The sequence below is a fragment of the Narcine bancroftii genome, chromosome 6 (genome assembly GCF_036971445.1).
Source record: "Narcine bancroftii isolate sNarBan1 chromosome 6, sNarBan1.hap1, whole genome shotgun sequence".
NCBI classification, from domain to species: domain Eukaryota; kingdom Metazoa; phylum Chordata; class Chondrichthyes; order Torpediniformes; family Narcinidae; genus Narcine; species Narcine bancroftii.
This window is the reverse complement of record NC_091474.1, coordinates 41,338,703-41,363,340: the sequence shown is the minus strand read 5'-3', so window position 1 is coordinate 41,363,340 and position 24,638 is coordinate 41,338,703. Positions and strand designations below refer to the sequence as shown.

Below are 24,638 nucleotides of genomic sequence, written 5' to 3'. Positions count from 1 at the left end.
TGAGTCACAGTACTCTGTTTTCCTGCTTCCTGAATCATTACATACATGCATCTGTTCTGCGACTCGGCTGTAGGGTGGTATGAAATCTTGGACCCCAACTACCGCATTCTAACAAGGTTTTACGGTACTTCCAGCAGTTTATTACAGCACAATCCTGCTCTACCTTGTGACTGTACAGCTACCACACACAAGACTAGAAACACGCAGCCACACGCTGTGATGAGAACGGTGTCACAAACTACTGAATCATTCTGGGTGCTCCTTTCATAACCCCATACATGCCTGCCTGCCCTTCATCGTGAATCCAGAGCAAGAGGGAATAAAACATGAGCCATTGACCTCTGTATACAAGAAAAAAAATCACCAAGAAAGCACTTAATATATTCTAGAACAGTGGTTAAAATTCACAGTTGAGAATGACTCGTTATTGAGAATTACAGTATAACTGTGGTAAAATGAAGCCTTCAATCTACTTCAACAGATACATTTACGTAGGGTAGAATATTGTGGCTACTAGTGTACACATGGTAAAGAAGGTGCAATCCAAGATTATTTCAAAGATTTTCAGACATGGAAAACATCACATCCATTGCCCCAGGTTCCCTGCTAGAGAGAGACTTCATTTCTTCACTCAGTGTAACACAGAGGCCGTCAAGTGGATATTTAGAAGAGAAGTTTCTTTTTAAGTACATTTTATTGCACAAAAGAATCCAAGGGATCATGAGATCATTTATCTTCATCCTCCTCCAAGATAAAACATAGGGTAGAAGCAGACTTCAAACTTCAATGTCTCCCATATGTTTCACCAAAGGGAACAAGAGTCCTGTTTCATAGCTGAGTTTTACATACTTTCAATATGATAAAAAGTATAATGGATGTAGAGCAAAGCTAGAGACATGGAAGGCCAAGGGTCAGGGCAACATGGAAAGCAATTCTCAGCAGCAAGAAACCAGGCTGAAGGGAGATGTTCAAGAGGCAAATAGTTACTTTAGAAGAAAAGAGTAAAGAGTGACAGGCCATGGGATTAAATATAAAAAAAGTAAAAATGTTAAATTAGAGGTGACTGAAGAGTACAGCTAAAGGGGAAAACAGGAGATAGCTTTAAACGGAGATTTATGGAGAAGAGGGTAATAGAGAGTGGAGAATCAGAGTTGTGCATCAGACCAGTTCAGCCTAGACCTGCGCTTGCACAAAGCTATGGAGAAAATGGAAGAATAAGAGGACAGGAGTTAGAGGCTCAGCTCACTGCTGATTCATCTAATTGAACCTGGAAAACTGGTCTCAAAGGTCATCAAATTAAAGTTGAAAGTTGGAAACCTGGCAGGGGGCTGAAGACTAGTTACATTTGTATTTACCAAAACCATTGCCAAAACTCAATTTTTATTTCCCCATTATCACTGGCAAAGACAGCTTTACTCTGCATCCCTAAAGAGGGGGGAGTGGCGCTGCCATCCCGTTGAAGGGATTCCTAGAGTAAGACGTTGGATCTAATGGTGAAGGAATGGCAAGATATTTTCATCACAGGTTGCTGCCACATGGAGGGGAAATCAACATGAGGTGAAGTTCCCATACGCCCTACTGGCCTTGTCATTCTTGGTGATAGATATATATCAAAACAATTTAACTTAAGCAGATCAACAAAGCAGGGATGTCCATTATCTCCCTCACTTTTCGCATTAGCTATTGAACCACTAGCAGAACTGATAAGAACAGAAAATAAAATAAGAGGGATAAAAATAAAAGAGAAAGAATATAAAATCAGTCTATTTGCAGATGACGTTTTACTTAACAGAACCAGAAATATCAATAAAAGAATTACATAGGAAATTGAAGGAATATGGAGAAGTATCGGGGTACAAGATCAGCGCAAATAAAAGTGAAGCAATGCCAATGAATAATGCGGATTTCACAAAGTTTAAGAAAGAATCCCCATTTAGATGGCAAACACAAGCAATGCTAAATAAAAACCTTGGCCATCTATATAAACTCAATTACCATCCATTAATGAAAAAATTACAAGACGACTTAGAGCATTGGAAAGACTTACCACTAATACTGATAGGAAGGATAAACTGTATTAAAATGAACATTTTCCCAAGGATACAATACCTATTTCAGTCATTACCAATACACCTAACAGAGAAATTCTTCAAGGAGTTAAAGAAAATAATAAGGAAATTCTTATGGAAAGGGGGGAAACCGAGGATAGCACTAGATAAATTAACAGAATGGTACAAACAAGGAGGCTTACAACTACCAAACTTTAAGAATTATTATAGAGCCGGACAATTAAGATACCTATCAGATTTTTATCAAACAAGGGAAAAACCAGATTGGACCAGATTAGAACTAGATAAAATAGGGGAGAAGATACCTGAACATATACTGTATAAATGGGATGAAAAATTGGTGCAACGTAGGAATTCACCGGTATTGCATCATCTGCTCAACATTTGGAAGAAGATTCATGTAGAAAGGAATAAAACAAATTACCAACTACCAAAACTAATATTGACGCAAAATCAGCTAATCCCTTTTACAATAGATAACCTTTCCTTTAGAGAATGGGAGAGAAAAGGGATCAAAAGAATAGAAAATTGTTTTTCAGGAAATAAATTATTAACCTTTGAACAAATGAAGGATAAATATAATATAACTCACGATACAGTGTTGGCATACTACCAACTGAAATCCTACTTGAAGGACAAATTTGGAAGCAGTCTGAGGTTACCAGAAGGAAGCAATTTTGAATATGTGATTACAGACACAATGATAATTTAAAAATTTGTAACAAACATGTACATCAAACTGCAAGAAAAGGAGAACGAGGAAACAAACGGTAAACCTAAACAAAAATGAGAACAAGATCTATACATAAAGATAAAGAATGAAACATGGGAGAAGCTATGCTCTGGAACTATGAGGAATACAATAAACACGAGGTTACGCATGATACAATATAACTGGATACACGGGCTATACATCACATCTCAAAAGTTAAATAAATGGGACCCAACAGTATCAGACAGATGTTTTCGCTGTAAAAAGGAAACGGGAACAACAATTCATACAATTTGGACATGTGAGAAAGTGAAAAAATTTTGGGAAGATCTAAACCAGATATTAAATAAAATCACAAAAAGCAATATACCAAAAAACCCAGAGATCTTCCTCCTAAGTAACATAAAAAACAAAGAATTTGGACTTGATTTGAATGGTGCACAAAAAAAATTTGTTAGGATAGCCCTAGCTGTAGCAAAAAAATGTATTATGTCAACCTGGAAATTAGAAGACAACTTGAGAATAGAACAATGCTATATAGAAATGAATAAATGTATTCCATTAGAAAAAATAACATATAATTTAAGAAATAACATTACAATATTCGAACAAATATGGGAGCCATACATGAAACACAATAGAGAAATCCTACCATGGACCTCCACCACCTAAAATGACAGAAGGAGAAGATAACGAAAAGAACTGACTCAGTAAAATTTCTTGTTTATTTTTATTAAGTGACAACATTGTTTAACGGGTTTAATGTATCTTATAGATTGAACTTCAAATAAATGGGGAAGGGGGTGAGGGAAGGAGGGGGGGGGAACGACAATATATATATATATATATATAAGAAAAATGTCTGTATGTATCTCGGTCAATATAGTTTATAGTGTGAAAAATAAAATTTTTAAAATAAAATTAAGAGAAAGTAATCAAATGAGAAGTTGTTGAACTCAAGGACATGCTCTGGCAAGTTCGGCACAGAGCAAAAGGGCTGGTTTCTGTGCTGTGACGTTCCACAGTTCCAATTGAATGAATGTGATTAAAGCAAGAAACAGAGGCTCTCACATCTTCTGGAGAATCCCCACATCTGATCTTGGTGAAGCACGGCAAGGGCACAAAGTGGAGGAGAACCAATCATGAACCCTGGGAAGACAGTAGGGAGGTTCCCTTGCCCACATTTAACTTTTATCATGAGACTTCTTGGGATCCTGTTGAATCTGTCCTGTTCGTATTTGCAGGGTTATTGGCGAACAAATGTAGCTATCATCTGCAAGGTAGGAAGCTGTAAGTATGACCATATCAGGCTGATGACCAAATCATCCCTGAATAGCTCTAATATTTGTGAGCTGCAACTTTACTATTCTAGTCAATAATAAACAAGAGTAGCCTGTCCAGTGTTAACTTAGATGTTTTAATACAACTGAATGCTTCCTGGACCATTTTGGAGGGCAATTGAGATCCAATTACATGGTTGATCTGGAGTCCACCAGAAACTAAACTGGGTAAATATGACACATTGTGAACCAAATGGATTTTTACACAGTGGTAGAAGTTTCCAGTCCCAGTGATATTCACCATCCAGGAATAAAAGAATTCTGCTTCAAGCTCAACTTCTACTTTATGCATACTGAGCAACAAAACAATAGACAACCTATCCAAGTCTCACCTTTGGTACAGCAGCTTGCAAAACAAAGTCGCTCATGTCCATCTCAGTGGAATTTGATGCACGCAGAGTAATGAATAGCATATTTGGGTTTGCTTTGGAACGTTCAAAAGAAAACTCTATTTTCAGCCCATTTTGGTTGAATGCAATGATGGAAGGTATACCTGGAAAAAAATTAGCACGCCTTAACTGAATTAGACATCCTAAAGCACTGAACTTCCATTCATTTAATCTTTTATCAGGTCTCCTAAAGATACCCTTAAAAAGGTGCTTTGAATTCAAATAATTTCCTTATCAGGACAATGATAATTAGTTATTTGGCAGCAGGGTCCCAAAGAGATTCACATTTATAATTTCCTGACAGCAGAGGCCATTTGGCCTATTTGTGTTGAAAGCATTCTATCAGTCTCACTCCCCCACTTAATTCCCTGTAAACCTGTGCATTCTTGTCCTTTCACACCATTCAGGCACCCCCTGAATCACCTGCCACCCAACTATACTGAGGTTATTTACTGTAAAATCTCCACATACAGAGCACCTGGGTTACTGGATCTGTGCAACAGCAATTTAAACAGCTCTGCTGCTTTAAGATGGATGTGCATTTAGCTTGCTGGCATTATTGAGAAATGCTGGCCAGGACACCAGGAAAACAATTTATGCCAAGTCATGTTTTTGGTATCTTAAATATCCACCTGTGCCAAATTCATCTGACGACTACTGCCTCTAGTAATTTTTAAAAGTTTAATTTAAAAAAAAATATATTTACAACACGGTAGAAGCAGATTTTGGACATTGAAACATGGGCCACCCAATTACAACCCCGTACGATTTGGAGGGAGGGAGGAAACTGGAGCACCCCCGGGGAAACTCATACAGATCATGGCGAGTACATACAAACTCCTTACAGACAATGCCCGATTCTAACCTGGGTCACTGGAGCTGTCATAACATCATGCTAACTGCTACACTAAACATGCCACCACCTCTTCATGTTCTGCAGTATTAGAACCCAGAAGCAAGTACTCAAGCTTGAGTTTGGAGAATAAACATTCATCCCAATTCAGTTAAGAATGCCAGTAGTGAGCCGGGTTGACAGTCAACATGCGTTAAACGGATAAACGCACGTGTGATTAATAAACCATATCAATGAAACAGAAAATAATTTAAGAAGAAAATATTTGAAAAATGAACACCAAATAATTGTATATGCATATAGTATTAGAGCATCTCAATTTTCTTTTGTTAAAATGTGTTTGATTTCTCGGAATAAATTCTTAATTAACAAGTGGGACCAAAAGTTATTTCCTTTACAAGTCTAATTTTTAGTGACTTACTATCCAAATATGTTGAGCAATATCTGCAAATGAATTTATTTATTTTCAAGTTTTCTTCATCTTTTTCCAGAAAAAAACTCTTGTAGGTCAGATATTTACAGCAAAATATTTTTACCCAAAATATTATTTACATGTTCAATTACACTTTGTAATTCTAAAAACAAATAAAGTAAAACCCCTGATATTCGGAATTCAAACAAAAAAAATCAAGGAAAATAAATAAAAACATTAAAGTAAATAAGAATAAAATAATAGGTAAAAAATACACACGTTCAAAATTGTAAGTGTTCTCGGAAGTAACACATAAACCTTTGGTGAAGACGGGAGCAAATGTTCAGCCAGCAGAGTGTCTTGCTCGTAACAACTATTTGAATAAAATTGAGTGAAACAGCAATGGTGTCACCCGGTATGAAGAGCTGGTTGATGCCGCCCGCCATTGGGGTGACTCCATTAAAGTCTTTCCTTATCCCTGCTTAGTACGAGTAGTCCCGGTTACAGGCTTTATCTTGGGGGGGGGGGTGGGGAAGGTTCAATTATCTATAATGTTATTGTTCATCTTTCAAGTGGCTCTGTGGAGTGGGAGGAACCTGCAGATGCAACAATGATTAAATGTTTTCATTGACTGAAATGAAATTTTTATGTGACTGAAAATAAAAATGCTTTGAGATTTATATATTCATGCACGTGGTTTGTTCAGTGCAAACAGAGTATAGTATTTTTGTCTTTTAACTGCTTAATGCAGGTGTATTAGTTAAGCATTGTAAGATTAAATCTCAACCAACTGGAAAATACACTTATCTGGCATCTACCAATCCCCATAGGTGTCAGATACCAGGGGTTTTACTGTAGAGCCATAACTTCACTTGCTTTTAACCCTAGTTCAGGATTTTCAAGGCCCAGCTGAGTTAAGAGTGACTATAATCTGACAATTAATCCTTTAAGCTCATGGTTCCAAAGGCCTGTACCAAGCATTCCATTCTAAAAGCTGAATTTGTGTGCAACACTTGGAAGTCATTGGTAAGAGTGTTTTCTTTCAAAGCCTTTCCCACAGTTCTTCTGTGTTTCACTGTAAATTAGGCAGATTCTTTGTTGCACCTTCGTAGTCATTCCATATTGCTACAAAATCTGCCTCATTTGTGGAAAATGCTCTGGCAGGATCTGCATTAAGCTTAGACAAGAGAAATTAGTATTAACCAAGATAAATCTTTCAGTGGAAATAAGTAAACGGCAAATCCCATGAATTGGATTCCGTTTCAAAAATCTCACTACCAATGGGAAAGAAATTGGCTGGACAGTACTTCGCGGTGAGTAACAACACAATTTCCACATCCTTCTGGGGGGGGGGGGTGCGGGCGGGTGGGGGCATTCACAAATTCAGGTGCCAGTATTCAGCAGCAGTTTGAGCTAACCATTTCACCCAATGTGTTTGCTTTTCCAAAAATTCTGATCTTCAATTTGTTACAATGACAACTTTTACAGCATCTAATGCATATTGCGGTCTCAAAGGATTAAAATTTTACAATATGCTTACATCACGTACAAAGATGGCAACCCATTATTTTTGAACACGTTTGTGGCACCTTACCTTGCCTGAAACTTGAAACATTCTGAAAATTGGGACTGGCAATACCATCTGGGACCAATTGCAGCTGGCCAGTTGCCAGCCCTGATGACTGCAAATCTGAAACACATTTTACACTGAAATGAGGAAAAATAAAACATTTGTATTTTTTTTTAGTCTTGTCATTCTAACTACTAAACCATTCATAATTGTTTTGGTGTCCAGGATAATTTTTTAAAAAATCAGTATTCACTGACGCAAATTTAAAATTAAGGAGTGAGGTTTCCCTGGGCCAGAGAACAGGGAGTCTGCCTATCATGTGACATTTCAAAATGGATCAGAATGCAGAGGTTGCAATTCTTCTCTCATTCTGCCGTCACTATCCACACCCACCTATTAGAATGAGGAGCGACCATATTGCTTATTGAGCTTGATCTTCTACAGAAAGTGACAGTGTTCTCAAAAACTAAAGTGCCAGATGGTCCAGCACTGTGATTTAGTGATTTAATTAGAAAGGGGGCATCAGGTATTAATTACTGCATGGATACTTTGAATCAGGGTTTCAATCCAAAGTGTCTACCATCTCTCTGGCTCCAGATGCTGCCTGACCTGCTGAGTTCCTCCAGCAGTTTGTTATTCGATCCAGATTACAGCATTGGTGATTTCTTATGTCTTCAGGTATTTTTTTGCTTTTAGACATAATTGTGCAAATAGGTTAAAACTGCAATCTGATTAAGAATCATTTAGCTGACACATCACCATGCATTGCATATTTGATGAAGATTAAGCATTTCAAGAAGGCAAAGAAAATTGGCAATGCACGAATCATGAAATGAAAATCACTGTCTTCAACAGAATTTTGTCATTCAAATCTTTTGCTTCAAAGAGACAACACATTAAACAATCAAGTCAGCAACTGGTTATTTTTGCTCTTTGCACTGATCATTTCGTGTCTTTCTTCTGCCAATGTAATGCTGGGTCAGAAAGATGCTTGCTTCTCTTGCAATAATTTCATGATTTAGTTCATGTTCCAATATACGTTGAGGATACCTGGATAAAGTATTCTCATACATAAATATCCAGAACAATTTTAGTCTCAACTGCCAAGAATATTTTTAAAAAAATAATCATAGAGATTATTACAAGAACGAACAGTATGCTACTCTCCATTTTTAATGATCTGCTATTTTAGGTTCTCCATATCGTGTGCAAGCTATGCTGGCACAGAGCACTAATACTCTCATGCAGTGTTGAGGACAAGCCATGGATTTTTTTTTTAAAAGTTAGAGGGAAACTGACAACAGTTCCGAAGTCCTGTGAGAAGAAGGAAAAGTAAATAGAGGGATTCAGGGCTTAAAATATGGTCTTCATCCTTACTAACCAATTCAAGCTCTATAATTCTCCCTAAACTGTTAATTTGACAGATATTTAGTGTACAGTATTACCCTTACTCCGCTTCTTGTTTCCTTCTTTCTTATAGCCATCCTCCAAAACTCATTACTGCACAACACTTTTGGTCACCTTTCAAAAGTTTTTAAAAATCTTATATATTTATTTCGTATTTATGATATCAATTGCATATTTGGTCCTACAAAGCTGTTTGCTCACCTGGCATATTTAATCCATCCAAAAGATCTAGTAGCTCTCCCCTGGTTTGGTGTACTTTGCTTTCTTCAGACAGTGATACAGCTGGTTTACTTTCATCCAGCAGATCCAGCAAATTGTTCACCTGAAAAAACATGCTATGGGTCAAAACGCATACACCACAGGTTGTATGGAAACAAAGAAAGCGGTTCATCATTTAGAATGAGACCCACCACTTACAATAGACTTGTACCTTTTTTTATTCTGTTGCCCCCATGATAAACCATGGTTAATAGAGGACAGACTTGTGTACATTTCCACCATGTGTTATATTTGTTGGCAAGTAATGGGGATCGCAATTTGTGATCTTCTTGTGAACATAGCAAGGTTGCTTTACACAATTCTGCCGTCTCTCTCCATGAAATGTGGCTGCTTGTTCTCGTAAACCAAGGGCTTATCGCCATGTAGATTCATTCAGGTTTGTGTTGTTTTATCAGTCAATGTATTGGGATGTTTTGAAAATTTACTTTACCATTTTATTAATTAAAAACAGCCATTTCCAGGATCTGACCATTGGCCTCCTGGTGGCAGTATTATGCCACCACCTTAAACAGTTCTTGCAAAGGCACTTCCACAATGCTGTTGAGAATGGAGTTTCAGGGTTTAGACAGCAACAATGAAAATGATAGATTACTAAACAAGGATGATGAACGCCTTGTAGGGGCCCTTGCAGGTGGTGCCCTTGTCCTTTGTGGTGCAAATTACATGCTTAGGAGGTCCTGCAAGAGTAAATGGGACACGCAATTGCAGTGCACATGGGTGCAAAGATGGAAGAAATATTTAAGGCAGTTGTGGATTGCCTATCAAGTTTCCTCTAAGACGGCACTTATCATACACTCCCAATGCATCTTGTGGATGGACAGGGCTCAACAAACCAGCACTCAAATTACATAGTGCAAAGTACTCAGCTTTTGGCCTGCTCTTGCAGTCACAGTGTGTGTCTGGACCAGTTGAAGTTCTGGTCAATGGTAACCTTTCAGGAATTAATGGTGAGAGCCTCAGCAATGATAATGCCATTGAATGCTTGGCACTTTTACACATGAAAATGATTAGCCATTTATCAGCCCTTGACTGAACAATGATCAAGGCTGTTTCACATGCCAAGGAGTTGAGTGGAATTGAACACTGTGGAATCAACTGCAAATATCCCCATTTCTGATGATGACAGAAGAAAGATCACTGAAGCAGCTAAAAATGGTAGGCTTTGGAAAACGCCTTAAGGAACTCATGGAGTGATGTCTTGGGACCAGGTTGATTGTCCACCATCCTTTGCTTGAGGTAAGATTCCAACTGCTGCAGTGTTTTCCTTTTGATGCTCCAAAGTACTTTGGTAAAACTGAAGACAATGATGACACGTGCTATCAGTGATCCCTAGAAATCAATGGCAGACACTCTCATTTTACCCCTGGAATGTAACCATTTTTCCTACCTTTGGTTCAATACTGAAGAGGTCTGGCTCGAGTGGTTCTGGTAAAAACACAAACTGGGTCATTGGTGGGCAAGTGCTGATTGAGAGCACATCATATTGCTTACGACTGACATTAGACTGGGTGGCAATTAGCAAACTGGACTTATTTTTTGAAAACAACACCTACCTGGGTCATTATCCATATTGTTGGATTTATACTTTAACAGCTTGAATTAAGGAACAGATGTTACCTCTATAACATTCATAGCTCTCCTTCATACAGTGGTGTTCTTTATATGGCTACATAATAACAAAGATTCTGCTTGCAGAGAATACTTTTCACTGAAAAGGGGATTTTGTGACAAACTTTATGTTAAAACAATAGAATAGCTGTCAACGAATTCCAGAGGCACTCGCAGCTATTACCTTCTAGAAATACCACCACTTAATGTGATTCAGAAGCAGCAGCAATAAATCTCAACCACCTCTTCCCTCAAATACAGATTTTAACAGCCATCAAGAAAAAAAATCACTGATCATTATTCTGCAAAACAGACACTATGGAACATCATCTATGGAACGGTTTTTTCTATAGGCAAATTGAAATGGATCCAGCATCTTGGGGAGGTGAGCTTTGATGTGTTCCATCACCAGACACTCAAAGCATTTCATAATGGTGGAGGTCAGTGCCACAGAGTAGTAGTCATTGAGACCTATTATTCTCGCCCTCTTGCGTGCCAGGATGATGGTGGCTGTCTTGAACCCTGCGGGAACAATGAACTGGTGCAGTGAGGTGTTGGTTGATTGCTAGGTGGTGATGATCAAAGTGCCTCATGGATGCCCAGCTCTGTATTACCAGATCTGATCCAAGTCTATCATATTTAGTGTGTTTGTAGAGCCCCAACCAATGCACTTCAGCCAGTGCTGTCATGGACAGATGCATTTGTCAAAAGCAGGTTTGTGAAGATGGCGGCTCAAGGCTCGACTGACTTAGTCAACAGTGGTTCTGCTGCCAAGCTAAGAGATGACACACAACACAGCCTGTGTCCTTGTTACTGTGGTCATAAATGAGCCAAATTAGTTGGCCTTCCTTTCGTCCCCTCCATTTCTAAAGTTGTGCTGATTTCTTATTTAAAAAAGCAATCAGAATAAAAAACAAGGAAACGGCTAGAACAGCAGATCAGGCAGCATCTATGAAGGCAAAGGGATAGTTGATATAGTATCCAGAATTCAAGCAACCAGCAAAAAGCCCCAGAGGAAATAAATAAATAAATAGATAGATGGAAAGGACTTTACAATTGTTCAAGTAAATGTTCTCCGAAGCAACACACAACCCTTGGCAAAGATGGGAGAAAATATCCAACCAGCGGAGTGTTACAGATTATGTTATATTTTATATCGTATATAGACATGTTTTAAAAGGAGATAAATTGTACCAGGTTTTTTAGTGTAGGTCACATACAAACACTTTACAACAGATCCCATTTAAAATGCCAGAGCTATGCTTAAGCCAGACAGTTCAGGCTCCGAGTGCCTTTGCACAAACTTTGAGGAATGCCTATAAGGACTTCACAAGTAGGTGTTAATTGGACCTGCTGTGAAGTAATCGATTATTGTTTTGGAAAGCAACAGATGAACGGACTCAGAAGATTGGGTCCAGTGCTGCAGTCTGTCTGAGTGCAGTTTGCTGTTCTAAGAGGGTCATGTGGTTTTTTCTGAGAGAGAGAGAGAGAGAGAGAGAGAGAGAGAGAGAGAGAGAGAGAGAGAGAATTCAGTTCAGCAGCAGCAGCTGGAACTGGAACAGGACAAGCTGGCAAGCTTATGGAAAAACCCCATTTTGAAGACAGGTTGTGACTTCTTAGTTCAGTCTGGTCAAAGCCGAGAGGACTGGCTGCATAATGTTTCACTTGAAATAAGGGAAACAAAAAAGGAACTCTGTGGTGACCTGAAAGAAAGGTTATCATCTGGAAAGCCCTGATGGGGCAAGTTTCTTCAGCAAGACACTGAAGTGGCTGATCAGAAGGAATCAGTTGTGGGTGTCCAATGAGCAACAAATCTCTCTCTGAAAACCGACAAGAACCTTCCTGAGCAGTAACCATTTACGTTTCAAGCACCAAAGCCTGGTGAAGATTCATAAATGTTAAATTCTGTGCAAGAATTGCCTGATACCGGTGAACTTGGAGGAGTGAGAAGTGAGATTGGACTGTGATTCAAATAACTTTTTTTGAACTTGTATACACATACACGCACACTTAGAATTAGAAGAGGGTTAATTTAGGTTAAGTTAATAGTGATAAGTTAAAGTGTGATTCTGTTTTCATGTTTAAAAGATGATTAAAAGTAACTTTTTGCTTAAGTAACCATTTGTCTTGGTGAATTTCTATTGCTGCTGGGTTATGGGGTCCTCTGGGCTCATAACAGGATCCCTGGTCATGCCCCGCCTGCAGCAGGTGCTTGAATAGAGTTGTGCTGGAATAAAAAGGTGACACCCAGGATGAAGAGCCTGCTGAAGCCACTCACAGTTGGGGCGACTCTCTTAAAGTGTCTCCCTATTCCTGCCTAGTAAGGGTCTTCATCTTTATTATTATTAAATATATTAGTAAGGCTTTTTCTAGGGGGGGGTTAGTCATGATGGTAGCAGTTTGTGCTGTGGTTTGTGTAACATTGTTAAACGTTGAGAAACACTACATCATTATAAATTCTTAAAAGCCAAATACAAAATGCAAGAGCTCTGTTGAATTAATACTTTTGGTAAAAACGGGGTATAACCAGCAAAATAAATCCTTAATTTTAGAACTCCAAGCTAAAATTGTACTAACCAAAGCAAAATTTCATTTTAATCCCATTTAAATATGCTTATTTTTATGTATATACTACATATACCTGCCACGCATATTTATACATACATACATGCACACACATGTACATACACTTCATTCAATTTGTTTGAAGAGGTGACAAAGAAGATTGAAGAGGGCAGTGGATGTAATCTACATGGATTTTAGCAAAGCCTTGATGAGGTCCTGTAGAATAGGCTGGTGCAGAAGACTAGATCACATGGGATCCAGGGTGAATTAGCCAATTGAAATACAAAGTTGCCTTGGCGCAAGGAGTCATAGCAAAGTAATGGATATAAAAGATTGCAGATGCTGCCGTCTTGAACAAATCAAACTGCTAGAGGAACTCAGTGGGGTAGGCAGCATCCACTGAGGGAAATGGACAAACATTTTTTTGGGTTGAAAGCCTGCTTCAGGATTGAGAAAGAGATGACAACAGGTGGCAATGAGAAGGGGAAGGTTTGGTGGATGAAAAGAGGACCAAGGAAGGGTGAAGGATGGACAGATGGAGCCCGGTTGGGTGGACAGACATGTGGAAGAAGAAAGGAAAAAAATTGCAAAGATGAATACACCTGCTGAAGGAAGATTGGGGAGGGATGATGGAAAGAGTGGGGGGGGGGAAATGTGTGGTTGGTGGGCAGGAAGAGTAGGCAAGCCAAAGGGAAAAAGGACTGCTTATCGGGACGAGGGGCTTGCAGAGAAATGTGTGTGTAAGAGGACATAGGAGAGAGAAACTGAATGAGGGGTGCAGGTTACCTGTAACTGGGGAATTCTGTGCTCATGCAGTTGGGTTGAAGACTACCCAGGCGGAATGCAGAGCTGTTCTTCAAATTCACGTTTGGTATCTGGAGACCAAAGGACAGGCAAGGCAGTGTAGGGATGGCAAGGGACATGAAAACGATTGGCAATTGGGAGCTCCAACTGGCGTGCAAGAACAGAGTTAAAGGGTTGTTATTTAAAATGGAGACCTGTGACCAGTGTGAATCGGTTCTGGTCCACTGCTGTTTATCATCTATGGTAACAAGTTGGAGGATAATGTAATTAATAAGGTATCACCAACATTGGTGGTGTAGTGGACAATAAAGCTTCTGAGATTATAACAGGTTCTGGATGAACTGATAAAGTGAGCCAAAGAATGGCAGCTAGAATTTAAGTAGAACAAATGTGAGGGGTTTCATTATGTTAAAGTTAAACCTGGGCAGAATGTACACTGTAGCCATATATCTGAACTCTCTGTTCGACAACACTGTAGGAAAGAGACCTTGGAGTCCAGGTACATTGCTTCTTGAAAAGTGGCAATACAGAATGTCGTGAAGATTGTGCTTGCATTCATCAGTTAGGGCGTTAACTTTAGGAGTTGTGACATCATGTTACAGCTGTGCGATACACTGGTAAGACCCCATTTGGAATATTGTGTGAAGCTCTGGTCACCCAGTAATAGGAAAGTGGTAATTAAGCTGAAGAGGATGCAGAAAGTATTCTTGATGATGATACTGGGACTAGAGTGCTTGAGTTACGAATAGATGCTGGATGACTTGGGTCAGGGAAGGCTGAGGGGTGACCTTATAAAAAATATTCAAAATCATTAGGGGTATAGACATGGTGAATAGGTATAGTCTTTTCCCCAGAGTAGCAGAGACTAAAAGTGGAGGACATAGGTTTAAGGTGAGGAGGCACGATTTAAAAAGGGACCCGAGCAACAATAACTTTCCACAAATGTGGTAGTGGGAACATAGAATGAGTTTCCGGAGAAGTGATAAATACAATATTTAAAAGACATGGGACAGGCACATAGAGAGGAATGGTTTAGAGACATGGGCCCTATGCAAGCAAATGGGACTAGCTCTGGTAGACAATTTGGTTGGCATGGATGTGTTGAACTGAAGGGACTGTGTTAATGCTGAATGGGTCCATGACTCTAGTTCTCCTGAAGGCAGGGCTGGGACATATGGAAGAGAATACATGAATAATAATGGAAACTCTTATCTCATTAAGTTTTACACTTAGTAGATTGTGCATTTCACACACATTAAATATTTATAAAATCTTCATACCTGTGCTTGCTGGGACAACTGCTCCTGTGCTGGTAAGCTTCCTCCTTCCTCCCTTTCTTGACCATTAACTGGAGCAATCATAGGTCCATTGGTACCACTCTTCTGAATGAGAGGCATTCGCTCCAGTAGAGCTGGTCTATGAGAAACAAACGAATTAAGATTACATGCAGAGTCAGATTGTGATCCCAACTCTTCATTCTCATCTACCGACAGTAATCTTTTACCTAGTTGATTATAAATAAACTATCTCCCCTTTCATCAAACTTTTTCCCACCACCCTTTGAAGTACTTTATTTACAAACTGCACACGATTCCTGGTAGCTGTCTTGGCATGGGCATTATTTATCCAAATCAGACAATCTCAATGGCACCAGGTTGTTGGTTTGAAAGTGACCTTATGAAGCCTAGGACACTTCTACCATCTTTACTGCATCTGCAAAGAATGATCAGTATACTACATTAGTACTACTGCCTGATGACTGCTTGGGTACAATGTGAATACCTATAACAAAATAGGTTAGATGCTGCAGACACACTGGATATAGGTTAGATGCTCAATGACAAAGCCCAGCTGAAATGCTCTAAAAAGGAATCCAGCAGGAGTCAGCAACTTCAAAGTAAAATGAGAAGCCAAATATTAACTATTAATTCTTTTTCAATGGAAGTCAAGGCCCATTATATTATACTTCACCTTTTAAACAGGCTTGCAGAAAAAACTGCTCTTAAAAACTGCCTTTCTGATGCAGCTATAAATTATCACAGGTTGACATGAATCATTCTGTGAAAACCAGTATATGTAAACAGAACAAACTGTCCCAATTAGCTAGTGCTCAAGGAACATTCATTGAAGTTGTTTTGTGGGTCATTGAGGGGCACAACATGAGCAGATAATGGTTGGCAAACATACACCAAGCAGACAAGGTAGCTCTAAAAAATCTTCTCAAATTTCGGTTGGGAGCAGTCCATGAAGAATGATGAAGCATTATTGTGCACATTCCAGTGCTTCACTAAAGGATGAGGTAGAAATAGACTGCAGAAGAGATTCACCAGGATATTGCCTGAACTCTTATTAGAACAGCATACAATTGTGAGGGGAATAAATATGATAGTCAGTCTTCTTTCCTGGGACAAATAAGACTAGAATGGGCAACTGTTTAAGGTGAGAGAAGTTTTAAGTTCACCTAAGGGCAGGTTTCTCCACACGGAGGATAGTGTTTATCTGGAATGAGCTGCTAGAAGAGGAGAGAGAGCTAGATGCATTCTATTTGTTTTTCATTTCAACAAAGAACATTTGAATCTCACTTACCTCATGTGGTCGAACCTCATAAAGAGTGCACTGTACTCCACTGCTCGCTGTTGAAGCTCCACATCCAAACTGCTTCCATAGATAGAAACTGCCTTTCTGATGCGACTGTAAATTATCACAGGTTGAAGTGAATCATTCTGTGACAATCAGTATATGTAAACAGAACACCCAATTAGCTAGTGCTCAAGGAACATTCCATGGATGAGAAACTCCCATTCACCCTTCTACACCACTCTAATCCTCCCTATTCCCATTGTTGCGTTATCTCACCTCTTATCTTGAGAGCATCAACTTTCAGTGCAAAAACAGTTCCACAGCAGGTAATGATAATTCTACCCTAGTGCGGAGAAACTTCAGGCCAGATAAGGCATAAACTGCAAAGGGGCATGAAGTACCACATCTTAGAGTGGAAATCTTAAGTGACTTCAACACCTCTTATAAACTTTGGAAAGCAGCAGAAACAGACCTTGGCTATCACATGCCTTCCTATGTTCATGCTGCAGAAGCCAAATGTAGGGACAACCTGGGAGATAAGCTATTCCAACATAACTGATGGGACAACAGCAGGAACTTTGGAACATGGATGTACAGAGGCACCTTGTAATGCAAGTTTATAGCTCCCAGAAAGTGGCAATACAGGTGAATAGGGTAGTAAAGGCGACACTTGGCATGCCTGCCTTTATAGGCTGTGGCACTGAATGCTAGAGTTGAGTCATCATGTAGCTGTACAAAACATTAGTTGGGCTTCTTTTTTTCTTTGGCTTGGCTTCGCGGACGAAGATTTATGGAGGGGGTAAAAAGTCCACGTCAGCTGCAGGCTCGTTTGTGGCTGACAAGTCCGATGCGGGACAGGCAGACACTTGCTACACTTGCATTATTGTGTACATTCCAGTGCTTCACTAAAGGATGAGGTAGAAATAGAGTGCAGAAGAGATTCACCAGGATGTTGCCTGAACTCTTATTAGAACAGAATATGCTGAGGGGTGACCCTCAGCATACAACTGTTAGGGGAATAAATATGATAGTCAGTCTTCTTTCCTGGGACAGATGAGACTAGAATTGGCAAATGTTTAAGATGAGAGAAGTTCTAAGTTCACCTGAGGGTAGGTTTCTCCACACAGAGGATAGTGTTTATCTGGAATGAGCTGCTAGAAGAGGTGATAGAGCTAGATGCAATAACAATGTTTAAACAACATTTGGGCAGGTAGTTGGAGAGGAAACATGCAGAGGGATGCAGGCCAAATGGGATTAGTGCAGATTGTCACTGAGGTCTGTGTGGATGAGCTGGGCTGAAAGGGTCTGTTGCTAAGAATTCAAGGAACCTGGATATTAAATTTTGTTTTGTTCCACATATTTATTTTTATAGTAATTTGACCCTTCTTCTCACATCTATGGATGTTACGTGACTTCTTTTTGTCACATAGCAACAATGGTATTATCCAGTGGTTAAAGTTTGATATTCAGAGTTGCAAGATAGCATACAGCTGTTGACATGGGTTCTCAGCAATGACTGTGCCATTGAATATCAAGAGAAGCTTGCCGGAGATCACAAGTGACAGGCAATAACTGAAACATTATTTGCTATATCCATGAATGCCTGAACGTTGCTGCATTTGGGCATTGTTTACTGAGCAGTTATAATGGAATTAAGCGCTAGCACAGCACAAAGGATTTTATTACTTCCCCTTCCACCCCACCTTTATGTAGACACATCAGGTGATTAACGAAACAGAATGTTGGTCAGCAGTTAAGTAACCAGACTACTTCCCAAAACACATTTGAATGTATAGATCCTCAAGAGGGTCACTCAGTGATTTATAAATTAGGCAATGACTTGTATAATCTACAAATCATATCACAGCTATAGTAAAGAACAAGTTAATAAGGTAACAGTTTTCAGCAAACAGCATCCATGATCATGATCTTTGTTCATTCAGGCAGGAACATGCTAAAACAATTGGGTTTGTGGATCTTACGTAGGAAGTAGATCTGGGCAGCGTGGGGTTAGAAACTGGGATACACTTGGTTTTGTGGATTGAAAGGTGTGTGGCCTTGTCTTGCATGGAGACTGGTCACTGAAGCCCCAAAAGAATGGTTATCATAAATTTACTCAAAAATTTACATTACTCATTTGTACCAATTACTTCAAAAGTATGAGCATTTCAAAAAGTGGAAAAGGCTCATTGAGTACCTGTTCTGATACATACCACTCACTGGAGGATTCAACATTCAAGAGAACCAGTGGACGAATATTTGAAGTTGTGTAATGACACTTTTCACTTACTTGGTGCTGCTCTGGAGCCGTGTGCTAAGCTTCATAATGGCTGTCAATGCATATTCACGTGTTGCAAGTGCTGAGAGACTAGAGTGCAGAATCTTTTCTAAAACATCCAACACCTCATCTTCTGTAACCTACATTGATAAACATGCAGCAGAATATATACACCAAAACTGGAGCCCCTGAGTATCCACAAAATGAAGATTAAAAAGCCCATAATGCAATGAGTGCTCTGGCAAGTATTCAGACATTTACATTTGGAGATAAACTTGCCCAATAATAGCAGGAATCAAGCTGATAACTCCTGTCCAAAACTGCACAATGTTCTATTTATAAAAGTTCAAATTTAGAATAAACATTTTTCTTTCAATATTTTTATTGAGATTGAAATTCCTCATTGAAAAATATAGAGTACATAAGAATGGTCAAAAAATAAGTTCACCAAATTACCCTGCATTCTCAATCAAATTATATGATAGCAATATTTTATTATTTATTATAAAAGAAAATCTAAGCCCACTACCAAAAACAAAGCTGTTTGGAAAAGTGGGAAAAAAATCCTTATTAGAGTAATAAAATAGCTTATAAGTCAACACCACTGCATTAATACCAAATCAAAGACTTTGAAAGTAATTCAAAAAGCATTCCCAGTGTTTGAAAATTTAAATTCAAATCAGAAATATAAACATTATTATTTAAAAATAATACTTTGTCATTGATTCTTCATGATTCTGTGTTTGAACCAAAAAAAATCAATGGGTAGCAAAAAGCAACTTGGTCAGTTCTGATAAACTCTTTGATGCATGGAGCATCATGAGCATCCAGTTAGATTCTGGTTAGCTAATTACAAGCGGGAACTCCTCATCAGTACTCAACGGCAAAATGAGACAAGTTGAACAGCACCTAACTTTTAAAACTGTATCAACCAAATGCCAAGAAATAATGGAGTTAACACTAGAATATTAGAACATAGAACACTACAGCACAATACAGGCCCTTCAGCCGTCGATGTTGTGAATCATATGTTCCTTTTAAAAAAAATGTATTAAACCCTCCCTTCCCTGTAACCCATCCATGTGTCTGTATAAGAGTCTCTTAAATGCCTCTAATGTTTCAGCCTCCACCACCATCCCTGGCAAGGTATTTCAGGCACCCACAACTCTGAGTAAAAACACTTGATGTCTCCCCTAAACTTTCCTCCCTTCACTTTGTACAAATTCCCTCTGGTATTTGCTATCCCTGCCTTGGGAAACAGGCGTTGGCTGTCCACCCTATCTATGCCTCTCATAATCTTATAGACATCTATCAAGTCTCCTCTCATCCTTCAACACTCCAAAGAAAAAAATCCCAGCTCTGCTAACCTTGCTTAACAAAACTTATTTTCCAATCCAGGTAACATCTTGGTAAATCTCTTCTGCACCCTCTTCATAGCTTCCACATCCTTCCTGTAATGAGGTGACCAGAACAGAACAATACTCCAAGTGTGGGCTCACCAGAGATTTGTAGTTGCAACATGACCTTTCTTTTCTTGAACTCATTCCCCTATTAATGAAGCCCAGCAACCAAACGACCTTAACTATCCTATCAACCTGTGCGGCGACCTTGAGAGATCTATGGATTTGGACCCCAAGGTCCCTCTGTTCATCCACACTCTTGAGTAATCGACCATTAACCCTGTACTCAGCCTTCTGATTTCTCCTTCCAGAATGCATCATCTCACAGTTATCAGGATTGAATTCCATCTGCCATGTTTCTGCCCAACTCTGTACTCTGTCTATATCCTCTTGCAACCTTCGACAACCTTCAGCTCCATCCACAACTCGTCCACTTTCGTATCATTTTCAAACACTGACCCATCTTCTGCCTCTTCATCCAGGTCATTTATAAAAACCACAAAGAACAGGGGTCCCAAAACAGATCTTTGTGGTACTCTACTAGTTACTGACCTCCAAGGAGAATATTTTCCTTCCACTACTCCACTACTACTCTCTGCCAATATTTTTAAACTACACAGCCAAGATTCCATGGATCCCATGCCTCATGAGACTTTCATGGGGGATCTTGTCAAATGCCTTACTAAAATCCATGTAGACTACATCTACCACCTTACCATCTTTCTTTTTCAATCTTTTTTATTGGCTTTTATAATAAATACAGTACAATGAAGAAAAGGGAACAAAACTGAAAATATATCACATATATATCAAGATAAAACTTCAAACAGTATAAACTCTGTCCCCCCCTCCACTGCACTGAAAGAAGACAGAAAAGACATCAAAAATATTATATATTTCCTCTCAACACAGTCCAACACAATTGTGTTCTATTTTGACCTCCCCTGATCAATGTCCTTTTCTCTTGTGAATAACGAAGTTAGGCATTCATTTAGGACCTCCCCAACCTCCTCCACCTCCAGACACGCTACCTCCTTTATTCTTTAGCAACTCCACCTTCATTCTCATCATCCTTCTGTTCTTAACATACGCATAGAACACCTTGGGGTTCTCCTTAATCCTACATGCTAAGGCCTTCTCATGCCCCCTTTGAGCTCTCCTAAGTCATTTCTTAAGCTTCTTCCTGGCTACCAAATACTTCTCATAAGCCCTTCCTGTTTCCTATATCTAATATATGCTTCCTTCTTCCTCTCAACTAGGTGCCTCACCTGTTTCGTCACCCATGGTCCCCTTTTCCTTCCATCCTTTCTTTGTCTCAGTGGCACAAGTGGTCCCCAAACTTCTTCCACATTAGTTCTGTGCTTTCTCCCTTGAACATTTGCTTCCAATTTACTCTCTCGCTAATTCCTACCTCATTCCATCGTAATTAGCCCTTCCTCAATTAAGCACTTTCCCATTTTGTCTGCTTCTATCCTTTTCCATTGTTATGCTAAAGCTCAGGGAGTTAAGCTCACTCTCACCAAAATCCACCCTCACCAAGAGGTCAGCCACCTGACCAGATTCATATTCAAGCAAAAAGATCATACAGGAAAGTTTGCAATATTTAAGAGACTTCCATTCACTTCATCAGGTAAAGATAGGTATTTCCATGTTAACTGTATACTTGAGAAAAATAATACATTTGCACCTGAACTGGCGTTTCCTCTTCAAACTCCCCTGTCAACAGAAGATCCCCATACTCTCCAATACACCACACTGCAACTTGCACAAGAGGTTGCTATTAAAAAAAAATAAACCCTAATCAAACACATCAGCCACTTCAAACCAGACTATTTTCCAGCACATTTTGATATTTTCGATAGAAAAAAAATAGGGCAATGATTGGAAAGGTCAAAACGAGAAGAATTGATACTCAAGGGCATTCCAACGGAAAACAGAAATTACCTGCAAGATGCAAATTTAACAACCAAAAAAAAGCAAATGAGATATTACTGTATTGATCAAGCACAGAAATACAGGTTAGGTTGTGCAGGAATGGAATTAAAAAAGGCTGCAGCCTTTTTTTAATAAGTATCTAAGGCTAGAGAATCTTATTTTGGAGGAAACAATAAAAAGTCCAAATTATTTGAAAAATCCAGTGGAAATAAATTAATTGTGAAAATTACCAATGTACCTGTAGACCCTGTTGCACTTAGCAGAGTGGGCAAAAAATCTTTGGGGTCAGAGATTCAAGCACAGTAGCAGGATGAGAGAGAAGTACTTCCACCCAACCCCACCCAGATGCTAGTGGGGTCTTTAACTCAGAGCTAGAAAAAAAATCACCAGGAGGTGCACAAAGTGTTATAGACAAAGTTGGACCATAGGTATTGGAATCTGGAGCAACACAATCTGCTAGAAGATCTCAGCAGGTTAAGCAACACCAATGGAAGAAAAGAAATTGTCAACCCTCCATCAGGACTGAAAGCAGAGAGAACTAGTAAAATGAAGGGTAGGGCCAAGGCCACAGGATTGGTGAACCAGAGAGAGGTGAGGAGTGACTGAGGTACTAAACTAGCAGATGCAAAATAGAGGGAGAGAGTGAAGTAAGGGAAGCAAAGGGGTGAGGTGGAGGTAAACGAGATATACAGGGTGGGATGGGTGAAAGGCAGGGACAAAGGCTGCCAGCAATGGAACCTATTAGAAGGTGACAACAGAATTATAATGAGACAGGGGTGGGGGAGAGGAGAGAGAAGAAGTAGCCCATGGGGCAGGAAGAGGAAGGAACTGAAGATTAAGGGGGATGAGAATGGGTGGGGTGTTGGGGTGAATTCTTTCTCTTGCACTATTGTAACTCCGCATATTTTCTATTATCTTTTTTGAATCACCTCTTTTCCATTCAATCTAATGTATTCTATAACCTTTTTTTAATGAAGTTCCTATTTAGCTGCCCATATATACATTGTATGATATATATGACAATAAACTAATTTCTTGTATAGTATGGTGGAGGTTAGTAGCAAAGTTGACAACAATGGCATGAACTGCACAGGTGCAGGAAGCAGCCACAATGTAATCATCAACGCAATGGAGGAAGAGTTGGAACAAAGACTGCTCATGTAGCCAAAAGAAATACAGCAGCCATAGTTGGAACCCAGGCGAGTATCCATGGTTTGAAGGAAATGAGAGGCATCAAAGGAGAAAGGCTAGAACAAGTTCTGCCAGACAGGTGAATGTGTCAGTGGAGGGAGTTGTTGTACGAGGAAGAGGAGGGCTTTAATGTCTTCCTGATGAGGGATGGAAGTGAATGAAGGAAATGGAATAAGAGCTAGGAAGTAGGATTCTGCCAGCAACATTAATTTGGATGGCTTATTAGAGGTATTCAAAATGGAGTTAAATACAGTACAATGCATCAGGCTTCATATGTACTCAATAATGTATATACATTTTTAATTAATTTTTAACAAATGTTAGCAATTTTTTTTCGACTTGCCTGTGAAATATCCACACGGATGGCCTGATAAAGCTTCTGCACAATGTATGCATGGAGGGAGTTTGCATTACTGATGAGCTGAATCAACAGAGGTACAGAGTCATCTCGGACATAACTTCCAGCCTGTTGAGAGGAGGAGGGAAAAGAAGCTCTGCAGCATTGGAAACTGTCCTGTAATATTCTAATAACTGTACAGAGCAAAAAGAGGCATTTGGCTGGAGGAAACATACCGTGGTGAGAACTCTCATGATGGTGTCAATGTGCCATCGCTTGTTTGGAGCATATCTGGAAAAGATTGCATCGTTACAACATTAAACAAAGACATGTATCCAATCAAAACAAGACTGAAACTACCAAACAGCACTCAACCTCCTTTGTGCTGTGTGCTTCATATATTTTTCCACCCAATCCCCATTTCTCCATTCAAACACCATGTGGCCACAGCCCTCTGGAGTTATGAAATTCCAGATTTGCTCTGATCCCTATCAGCGAATTTCTCAAAGTCCAAAATGGTAGACACCTTAATTTAAGACATCCAGATCTAGATTTACCAGACAAAAAAAAAAACATTCTAGCAACCCTTCTCACAATCTTGTACATCTCATCGGTGCATCAGATGCATCAGCGTTCTAAATTCCATTGTTTAATCAGGAAAACTTACTAATCCTACAAACAAATTTCCACTATTTCAACTCCAATTTAAGAAAATAGCCCATAAAGATGCTGTGTGAAATTAACTTCAAAACAGATTATAGAGTCAGAATCACAGAACAAGAATACAGGCCATTTGACTCACGAAGTGCATGATGACCATTGGACATCCCATCTTTTGCACTTGGCTCATAGCTTTCAATGCTTCAGCGATTTAAGTGTTTGGCCACTCAATGTTTAAATGGGATCAAT

General features: G+C 39.3%; 1 protein-coding gene across 6 annotated transcripts in view; it reads right to left on the bottom strand.

The window, feature by feature from the left end:
* The window catches only part of LOC138736004 (AP-1 complex subunit gamma-1-like), a 106,855-nt gene that overhangs the window by 8,278 nt on the left and 73,939 nt on the right, over positions 1-24,638 (bottom strand). For 3 of the 6 annotated variants that reach the window (XM_069884774.1, XM_069884775.1, XM_069884779.1), the window contains 9 exons: positions 23,966-24,020; positions 23,736-23,858; positions 21,954-22,043; positions 18,879-19,006; positions 16,595-16,699; positions 15,289-15,424; positions 8,954-9,074; positions 7,370-7,465; positions 4,454-4,614 (listed from right to left, as the gene is read on the bottom strand). In XM_069884774.1, coding sequence (XP_069740875.1) covers positions 4,454-4,614; positions 7,370-7,465; positions 8,954-9,074; positions 15,289-15,424; positions 16,595-16,699; positions 18,879-19,006; positions 21,954-22,043; positions 23,736-23,858; positions 23,966-24,020 — 1,015 coding nt within the window. Of the gene's footprint in view, positions 1-4,453; positions 4,615-7,369; positions 7,466-8,953; positions 9,075-10,418; positions 10,457-13,990; positions 14,080-15,288; positions 15,425-16,594; positions 16,700-18,878; positions 19,007-21,953; positions 22,044-23,735; positions 23,859-23,965; positions 24,021-24,638 lie in introns of those variants that run through there. The other 3 variants (XM_069884776.1, XM_069884778.1, XM_069884777.1) reach the window with 3 other exon arrangements.